At 37.4% G+C, this 10,793-nt stretch overlaps 1 protein-coding gene across 1 annotated transcript; it reads left to right on the forward strand.

Moving 5' to 3' along the window:
- Positions 1-4,857: 4,857 nt before the first annotated feature.
- Positions 4,858-8,447, forward strand: LOC306844385 (transcription factor Sox-7-like). Its single transcript, XM_079376476.1, has 2 exons — positions 4,858-5,365; positions 6,608-8,447. Exons 1-2 carry the CDS (start codon positions 5,134-5,136, stop codon positions 7,567-7,569), a joined length of 1,194 nt encoding a protein of 397 aa, XP_079232602.1. The 5' UTR covers positions 4,858-5,133; the 3' UTR covers positions 7,570-8,447.
- Positions 8,448-10,793: the final 2,346 nt, after the last annotated feature.

Here is a 10,793-nt window from a genome sequence, read left to right on the forward strand (position 1 = left end):
TCCTGTCATTTCTGATATGGCAAATTTAATTGTAATCCAAATTCCAACTATGAACATTTGCTGAAAATTGACTCACCCTCAGACCATTCAAGATATAGATGAGTTTGTTTCTTCATCAGAACAAGAGAAATGTAGTATTACATCAGTTGCTCATAATCCATAATATTAGCTTCCTCCAGTGAAAAAGTTCACCCCCTGTTGTCCTCTCACATCAAAATCTCCAGGCATTTGTGTAGAACTGTTTTAGACTGTTTTTACTTATAAAACATGCTTGATTTGTACATATTTTTCTCCTGATTCAAACGAGACATCTTTCTCACTGGAGAAGTTAATATAATGGACAGGGGACTATGTGTTTTGGCCAGAAATAATGGTTTGAAGTTAAAACATCTTGATGGATTTATTACAAACACAGCTTTTCACTTCACAAAATATTAATTGATGGGCTGGAGTTCTGTTGTGTAATATCTTGATATTTTTATCAGCTGTTTGGACTCTCATTCTGACGGCACCCATTCACTGCAGAGGATCCATCGGTGAGCAAGTGATGGAATGCTACATTTCTATACAATCTGTTCTGATGAAGAAATAAACTCATCAGCAAATAACAAATTTTCTTTTTTGGGTTAATTATTTTTACAGTACCGAGTATGGCATTGATTATTAAACTGTGCTCACATGCACTCTTTCAAACCCTTGTTGATTGAAATGATTGGAAATGACTAATATTCAAAACAAAGGCCAAATTTTCCTGTATTCCTTGTATTCCTGTGCAGAATACAAGGGTACTGTGTTTAAAATAACTCTCTTATTGTGTCTGGCGTGTATTGTGAAATTTGTGACAGTCACCTCAGGCTGCATCACACGAAAAAAATATTTTCATTTTTCATAAGAATAACTTATGCAATGTTGACAAACCAGGTCTATGAATTTTGCTTATAGGCTACTAATTGTGTAAAGGCGTTTGCCCGTTCACTCCTACTGTTCCCTTTAAAATGTACAACAAATGATGACTGAAGTAGAAATAGTCATTTGCATTGCAGTACATAATTAGTTTATAGGATAAAAATCTATTTTGTGTTCAGTATTTCAGTCTTGATTTGCATCTGCCGTTTGGCCAGATTTGTCTTTGTCCTCAGAAATAAGTTGACCAGCCCAACATGTCAGCAGTGTTTACTGTCAGTATGATTTATACAAATAGACGGTTTTGGGACATGGATCATGGAATTTAAATTTAATCTCACCTATTATGCAATGATGACGCTAAACAAACACATTTTGCTTTTTTAAAGCGCTTGATTAATAGTACACCGCTCGGCATGACCCTGCTTTTCTTTGTCACGCTAATGTGTAGCTTTGTCTTTTCATAATGATAATGTCAACCATTGGGCCGAGCTTATCCAATGTATGTTAAGTATATATGACTGAAGTCTTGAGCTGGTGCAGAGTAACTGGCAGCAAATACGATGCTTTTGTTTAAAATCCTAATGACCTTGTCACACGGTCAATATTGATCCTCTTGAAATCTGCAATACCAAAGGATGTCCTGTTTTACTAGATTAATCAAACCCAATGGAACTGACGTTCTCGTGCACTTTGTTCAACTTTGTCGTGAGTCTATTAAAGACACAATCAAAGAGGAACATTCTCAAGAATACGGCATTTTGAGAGGATAGCAGAAACCCCAACAAGACCGCCTTGTTTGGAGTCTAGGTGGGCGTATGGAGCAAAAAGAGGGAAAAGGAAACGGACAGCTTATTCTACACAGAACAATAATTGTAGAATCTGCCACACAGCAACGGCTTAGTTTGTTTATGTGTCATGACTGCTGCTATAAATGGCATCTGCTTCTGAGGTAAATCTGAAAGCATCGTCAAACCCCTTTTTGATGATGAAATAATGGAGCTACATTCTACTTATTCCCACGGTCCATGTCCAGAATCCCTTTGAGGTGCTTGTCAAAAGGGGAAGGATGAGAAGATGGAGATTGTTTCAATCGTTTCTTAGAGAAGAAAAAATGAAAGGGCAGATTATTTTGTCAAAGCCTTAAATAGGTAGAGGGGGAAGATTTGAGATGTGTCACATTTTGCTTATGTTGTCCTCTAGGAATGAAGAAATGAGATTTAAAATATATTAAAATAGCCTACATTAAAACATAACTTGCCCCAAATAATAGGCACGGTCAGAAATACCCCTGATATTTCAACTGTCGATTTATGAATTCATCTAACATTTATTATATTTCATAATATTTTATTCTGTTAACTAATTTAGGCATTTTGTATGAATTAAGAGTGTTTTCAAATGTATCTTGTATTTTAGATGGGACAAAAAAGTTGAATGTGAAGAAAACACTTCAACTCCAAATCTTGAAATTGTAAATACATCACAATAGACTGTTAACTTACAGCATGGCTCAGTTATTTTCAAATGTTTTCTGCTTTTAAGTTATGATATGTGTGATTTTGTCCTTGTTATTTACAGATAATATTCTATTTGATCTCAAATAGGTAACAGCCATAATTGAGAATATATCAGTTCATTGAATCCACTGAAGTATTTACGTGAACTGACAGCAGAAAATATTAACCCTTATTAAGGTCAAATAATGTCTACAAAAATGTATTTTCTTTAACTAATGCATCATTTATAAATTTATCAGGAAGTAGTTCTTACCCCAAAGTATCTGACACACTTTACCACATGACTATACCATTTTAAGAGAATGCTTCATTTAATGATTCATTGCTAAAATAATAATTAAACAAGAATGATGCTGAAAATTCAGCTTTACCATCACAGGAATAAATTACAATTTAAAATATATTCAAATAGAAAAGTTATTTTAAATGGTAATAATATAATAACATTATGAATAAGTTTGCTTTGATATAAAATAGACGTGTGCATCTCAATCAGGCAGGTGTGCATTATGGCCTCTTTATAAATGTTTGGTCATGTGACGAAAACAAAGCATTTTTACTTATAGCTAAAACTTCTCAGTAGGTGTTTGCTTCAGCACAGATGAACTCAACATAAAGCAGCAGGTATATCTGCAATTCCCTAACGTTAATCAAACGAAACAGGCAATCATGCCTCAAAATGCAGAACCAAAAAGATGTTTATCTAGTGAACGGCACAAATGAGTACACAGTTTACACGTCCAGTTTGTCACACCCAAACATGCAGGTAGGACGAGGAGAGCAGGAAGTGTCATTTTCTGTCGTAATGTTTTTGCAATCTGGGGCATTCCTGTTCCTTCAGTGAATGAATCCCTCATTTTAATGGTGTTCGTCCTGAAATGCCAGTTTCTCAGTTTAGATTCTCTTGAGTAGATCATTGGTTTATTCTGAACCCTTCCGGTCTTTGCTGCAGCTTTCATGAACCACCGATACAGCTGTCAACAGGAACTCCATCGTCTGATCATGACAATAGGAGTTACGTACAGCAGCCCTCATGTCGGTGTGGAGCACCTGAAGTATAAGGAAGGATCTGAACTGTCTGACGTGGATCATTGTGCAGAACGACCGGTTTTGATGTAGATGTAGAACCTGTATGGGGAAAGTTTTGTGTCATGTCTGATGTAAGTTAAATAACAGTTTCCTCAAGTAAAAATGAATATAAACCGCGTCATGATTTGTGCTGAAACTTGGATGCATACTGGCGGCCCCATCAAATATCTATATATCATCCCATTCAAAGAATCATTTCAACACCTTTGCTATTTGTAAATGTTATGTACAACTGATTACATTATTTTATGAGGAATCTTTTATTGCTTTTCCAGTAGCAAAGTGCAAACTGGTGTTGGTTACCACACTTTTCATAATTTGATGAATATCTCCTTTAATTTGCTCCAAGTTGGGTCAAGCGTTCAGGTAAAAAAAAATCTTGACAGGACTAGTTACTTTTAAATGTGACTAAATTCATGTTGCACATCTTTGCAATGAATGGTTAATTATTCTATTTTTATATCCATATGCCAACTAACCCCACTCACGCTCTTTCTATGCCTGGCATCATCTTTCATTACAGGCTTCCAAATTTTAAATCAGAATTCATATAATGGATAATCCCGGTCCTGGCTTCTGCTTGCTATTTTTGATGCATGTTGTGCCTATAATAACACCTTTTAACCATCGACACACAATATAACTGGCATCTTGTGAATTAGTGGTTAAATAACAGGGTTTCTTATCTTTTTAATAGCTTCCTTTATTTTCATCAGAACTTCGGCTGAAGGGATTTCGTTTTGACATTCAAAAATTGAGAAGCTGACCTCATAATGAGAAGTTTTAATAATTTAATATCATGATAATATCATTGTGGATCAAGACAACAAACATTCATATGTCATAGAATGCACTATAGACCTAAAATAGAACAATTTTTTTTTTTTTCTTAAGTTTGATACAACCGAAGAACCTTTTCTCATTTAAACCTGCAGTATATAGATGTAACCTACTGGTGCTTTGAAGAATCCAGAAATCTGATTTTATGAACTTGTAATGTGACTTCAATATCTCCGAATAATCCTACAAACAACTGCTTTGCTTTGCTAAACTTGAGGTGATGAAAAGAACAGTTGAAGAACCTAGTGTCCAACCAAACTCTTGTGAATAAACCTTTTTTTTTTTTTTTAAGTTTTAACTTATTTCCATTAATTGTTTAATGAATACTTGTCATATAGGACATGTCTACAAGATTGACTGAAAAGTCAACCATATCCATCGCTCCGTCAAAATAATGTGTCATGAAAACAAACCCAACCAGCAGCTAATGACGTGATTTAGTAGTAAAGCTGTTGAGATATTTTTGTCACCTCAGTTTTTTTCTGTCGTTGGTCTCGGGTTGCAGTCAAGGAGGAGCTGAGATCCTCCCGTGGGCCTGTGTTGGAAGCTGCTCCTCACATATAAAGCGCTTCCCAATGCCGGAGGAAACAGTGAATCACAGCTTCAGAGGGGAGTCATCTCTCTCACAGTGCTCTTCAACCATCAGCTGCTCAGTCAAAGTCATCTCTGATTGCGCTTTTACTTTGCTTTAATTTCAAAATCAAAAGAAAAACTCTTGGTCACATTCGCGCCCGAGAAACAAAGTTTGAGAAGAAAGGAAGCTGAAGTTTTGAGAGCGCTCATGGCTGCTCTGATAAGCGCGTATTCGTCCTGGCCGGAGAGCTTTGAGTGCTCTGCGGGAAATGCGGACGTACCTGACGGACACACCTCCCACAGAGCTCCCGCGGACAAGGTGTCGGAGCCGCGCATCAGGAGACCCATGAACGCCTTTATGGTGTGGGCCAAAGATGAGCGCAAGAGACTCGCAGTGCAGAACCCCGATCTCCACAACGCGGAGCTAAGCAAGATGCTGGGTAAGACATTATCAGCATGCTAATATTTGTGTAAAAAAAATCATTATTATTAACAGCTCAAATGTATTATTATTATTACTGTTATTCAAGTAGGAGATTGTTATTCAAGTAATTGACATGTTTTGTGAGAGTTCATCTTTTGTTAGACAGTTGTTTTGATTTATGCATTGAATACAGAACGTGGGATGTTTAATCCCATCTAAACTAATTGTAGACACAAATGAAAATAAATAGTTTTTTTTTTTTCTTTTTTTCACTTGAGAAGCATAAAGAGCACAGAGAGCGTGAATCTGTTCGAGACGAACCTGAACTGAAAATAAACTGAAACAAAATTAAATAAATCTGAGTCAGTGAGATGAGACATCTTTAAATTGTATTTATTTGCATTTAGATCAAGAGCGCATATTTATCATTTCACAAGTGTGGGAGACTTTTTATTCAGTCATAAATATAACACAAAACTGAGTTTATAGAAAATATAAAAAATATTTAAACTATTTAAAAACAGCAATAAAAGTCAAATAAAAATAAATAATAATAGAAACAATTTCAAATTTATTAATTTGAAATTAGTCTTATCTTTGGGTTTGTATAAGAAAGAACTGAAAGAAAAGTGTATTCTTGGGATAATGAATTAATAAGAAGTTCTGAAATAATAATTTTATGTGTATAATTTTTAAAATCAGTTTTACTTACTGTTATACATTATTTTAGTTATGATAAATTTTAAAGTTTTAACAGTAATTGGCATTTATAGAAAACTATGTATTTTTTTCTCTGCTGTTCTAATTTTTGAAAATTCTTTCAAGTGGTTTTAAAAGCTAAAAATGATAAACTCAATATAATTACTGCCATTATTAGAATTCAAACATTATAAAATTAATGCCAAGTTACAAATAATGCACCTTTAAAACGCTCTTAAAACTCTCTTCAAAAAGACATCTTTTTATAACTGCTATTATAAGCAATTGTACTAGTTGTTGATTATTTATCTGTATTATTTCTGTTGAAATATTAAAAAAAATGCTTATGCAGACATGATTTAATCTAGCTTTGTTTGCTGCACAATAAGCAGATAAACTAACAGTTTGTAAACTAATAAACCAGTTAATTATTTTTGTGTTGGTGCTAATATGTTTGTGAAGGGGATGGCTACTAACTGGACAATCTCCAAAACTCTAAGTGGATCCTTTAAAAATACAGTATTAAGTCTCATGTTTCTGTTTTTTTTCTCTCCAACAGGAAAGTCATGGAAAGCTTTAACTCCGCCGCAGAAGAGACCATACGTGGAGGAAGCAGAGAGGCTGAGGGTGCAGCACATGCAGGACTACCCCAATTATAAATACCGTCCCCGTAGGAAGAAGCAGTTAAAGCGCATCTGTAAACGCGTGGACCCTGGCTTCCTCCTGACCACCCTTGGCCCCGACCAAAACTCCCTCCCGGACCCCCGAGGCTGCTGTCACCCCCTCGATAAAGACGACGAGAGCGGTGTGAGTGGCAGTGGTGGCTTCGGTTCTCCCAGCGCAGCTCTACCTGGCGTCAGGGTCTTCAGAGATCCCGCCAGTTCCAACAGCAGCTTCGATATGTACCCGTACGGTTTGCCCACGCCACCTGAGATGTCACCTCTGGATGCCGTGGATCACGAACACCAGTCCTACTACTCGTCCTCCAGCTCAATCTCCACCAGCTCCTGCTCATCCTCCACCTCTTGCCCAGATGACAGGCGTCCCACCCCAGTGCACATGAGCAGTCCACCCCCCTACCATCCCGATTACTCCCAGCAGGTACCTTTGCACTGTGGGAGCTCACATTTGGGCCACATCCCGATGTCCCACCAGGGAAGTGGGGCGACCCTTATCACAGCTCCTCCGTTGTCCTATTACAGCCCTTCATTCCCACAGATTCAGATCCATCATGGGCACCAGGGGCACCTGGGCCAGCTTTCTCCCCCTCCAGAGCAGGGGCAGCTGGAGGGTCTGGACCAGCTGAGCCAGGCTGAATTGCTGAGTGAGGTAGACCGAGATGAGTTCGACCAGTACCTAAATTCCACTAGTTATCACCCCGAACAGGGCGGGATGACAGTCACAGGACACATCCAGGTAACGCCGGCTTCCGTTTGCTCCAGCAGCGCAACGGAAACCAGTCTCATATCCGTATTGGCCGATGCCACGGCAGCCTATTACAACAACTACAGCATTTCATAAACACCAATTGACACAGACAGAGACTGTGGGCTTGACAAGGGTCAGCATTATGACTGGCAGGTGAAAGGAAGGCCGTGGAGGGAGCGGAAAAGAGATGCTCCAGGAAGTCAAAGGACACCTCAGGGATGCATAGATAAAAAAAACTGAAGTTCATTCCCATCTTTGTTTCCAAAAGAAGAACGGAAGTAAAAGAAAAAATGGACAAACATAGAAAATGCTCTAATATCTTGCCACAAAAGCATGTACATATGCTATAAAGCTTATTTATATATCGAATTGCTTTGCATTAAAGCTTATTGTATTGCTTTTTTCAGTCCAGATATATTCATTAGATTTTTTTTTTCAAACCTCAATTGTTTTACCTCAAAAATTATTTAAGTGAGGCTGGTCTCTTCCTTTATAGGACATAATTTTGAAGGAAATTCTGCTCTTTCTTTTCCCTTTACATTCATTTCAAAAATGTATATGTATACTCAGTTAAAATAATAATAATAATGAATACTATTGTATGCCAGTTTAGGTTTTCCATATTAATTTAATTAAAAATTTTTTTTGAGTTCATACATTTAGTTTTCTCATTTTTGATATCCACACAGATGTCAAGCGGAAGAACGTAGCTCAGTATTGATGTTTGTTGAACACCCTTCTGTTTGGCCGATTTCAACGATGAGGACTTTCATAAGATTTCATGATAAATTGCATTGTTAATGTCCATATAAGTACAGCACAATGATTCTGTCTGTAAGTCTGGACTTGAGAAAAAATGTTGCAGATGCTGTTCATTTTGTGATATATTAAAAGTGAATGTTCTGAGGTCCCATCTGAATTAGACGCCGCTAAATAAAAACACAAAATAAATACAGGTGAAAAGACTCTTGATTTTGTAATGACTGAAAGATTTTTTGCTCACTGTTAGTAGTAGTAAGTAGTACATATATAAACTGCTTTATTGGAAGTTATAGGTTTATTTTTAGTTTCATTATTATTACTCAGCTCTTTTTTAATTTCTTTTTTTTATTAATATAAATCGCTTTATGGAAGTTAAATTTTTTGCTCTTTTTAAATTTTTCATAATATAATACATTTTTTTATCATTAGTGAGCATATAAACTATAAATGTTCCACAGTTAGAGATATTTACAACTAAACATTTATTTATTTATTTTCAATATTTGTGGAGCTTTTTTCCACACATTTATTTTAGAACTGAATGCTACCGTTTGAGGTTACTTAAAGAAGATGACCTCTACATTTTTGTTGTTGTGCGTGGCGGGCCGTCGCCATAACCATAGCCCTGGAAACTGGCGGTATCCACCCTACGTTCCCAGTTTGCTATCAGCAACACCCATTATGCACTCAGTTTCACTCCTCCGCGGATCAGAGGATTAGTGTAAAACAGGCTCTGCTGTTTTTCTCCCTGCCTCCATCTCCACAGGCCTTTTGTTTCCCCTCGTCTTATTCTGGGTGTGTGTCTTAAGCAGAGCGCTGGAACTCCCCTCTTACCCTACCTTCGCCCCCCTCTGCTGCCTGTCCTATCTTGCTGATGCAGACTTTCATAATCTCTGCGAAATAAATAAATACACCTCGTCCCGTCAACTGTTTTACACGTTCATCGTTTTTTTTATTTTTCTCCCTCTGTCTTTCTCTCCCTCTCTTTTCAAATTCCTCCTCATTTTTTGATAAAAGGAATCTGAAGTGGGGGAAAGAGGGAGGTGGTGGCGGGCGTTTGACAAATCCTGGAGTCTGGCTTGGTCTTCCTGCGTTTTTTGGGAACGGTTGAGTCGTGTTTCTTGTAAAGAGGATGTGGCGGAGAAGCAGTGTTTCCTGCCTGATAAGAGTAAAGCCTCTCTCCGTCAGGATGTTTGGGCCCTGGCCGGTCCCCGCATTAAAAGAGCCCATGGCGAGGGAAAGGGAACCTGCTGTTCATTTTAGCAGGGAGGAAACATGGCTCTTGTTGATTAATATCTCACACCGTGGTTTTTTTAGGGTTTCGATTTGACCCTCCTCTGGTTTGGCCACACACTGGGCTCAGCACAGATTTTCTAAATCTGTTTCTGTCATTGGCTCCAAAGACAAGTGCTGGTAGCTTGTGGTTATGATGTGAGTTGAGGCGTCGTATTTGTTTTTAAGAAACGTTTCAGTCAAGGGACATTCATCAATTTCTTTTCACAACTGAGGTTGTTATTAACAGCCTGTGAGTGAATGCTTAAGGTTTGGGAGAGAGGGGGTGATTGGGGCCACCAGCCCCAGGCCGACGCTTGAATTGTGGCTTATGACCCAGACACCTCTAGGTTCAGAGTAAGTGGGCCCAATACAACCTATTCCACTGGGCTAGCCTTGGGGAAGGGCATTGTGTCATGGTAAAAGACGAAATTCATCATCAATATGTTTACATACATTTTAAAATTTTGATTTCAGTCAGACTTAAACAATACATTTATTTGGCCTTGTTGTGTGCTTGCTCTAATGGACAGAGGTGGCGTTCAACGTGTATTTTAATCAATCAAATACAGTATTCAGTTACGCATTGTATGTATACTTCTTTGTAGACATGTAAACAGACTAAAAGACATATTTATACAAAATTTAGGCTTTATTAGTAATTATAATTTATAATTCCAATGAACCGATTCATTTGAATTCCAAACGAGAGAAAGGAGCGTGTGCGAGAGAGCGTTTGATCAATCTCTCAGGTAAACATCGATACAATGTTGCGTTTAGTAGCTCCTTACTGGACTACATTTTAAAATATCATCCCCTGTCTTAATTATATTTCACTGGACACATTAACCTCATTAAAATAAGACATAAAAAGAGAATTTAGATGAGGGTCATTTAATACTTATCTTTTCAGCTAAAACAGTTGTGTCGCAGTTATGTAAGTGATCTTTACTGGGCATATTTCAAAATATTGTCCAATATTTAAATTATATTTCACTTGACATATTAACTGAATTATACAGAAGATATAAGTTTATACTGTGACTATGACTAAGTCTTCTTTAGGGTTTTCACCAATATTTATCATAAACATAGCAGCCCATTGTAGTCACTGTGGAGACTGCTGACTTTCAGGAAACCAGGGCAAACAATCAACTCATCTGCTGCAATCTTTTCCTGTGTGAAACTTGAATAATTCTCCATGCAACATACTAAGAATACACTGCACTCAGTGTCACCCACAGAATGGCCTCTATTTCCATGTTCCTTAAATAGGCCAGTGT

Source organism: Barbus barbus (genome assembly GCF_936440315.1).
Source record: "Barbus barbus genome assembly, chromosome: 24".
NCBI lineage: Eukaryota > Metazoa > Chordata > Actinopteri > Cypriniformes > Cyprinidae > Barbus > Barbus barbus.

Coding starts and splice junctions, on each gene's coding strand:
- LOC306844385 (XM_079376476.1), top strand. CDS start 5,134: ATGGCTGCTCTGATAAGCGCGTATTCGTCCTGGCCGGAGAGCTTTGAG. Junction 5,366..6,607: donor GGAGCTAAGCAAGATGCTGG/GTAAGACATTAT, acceptor TCTCTCCAACAG/GAAAGTCATGGAAAGCTTTA.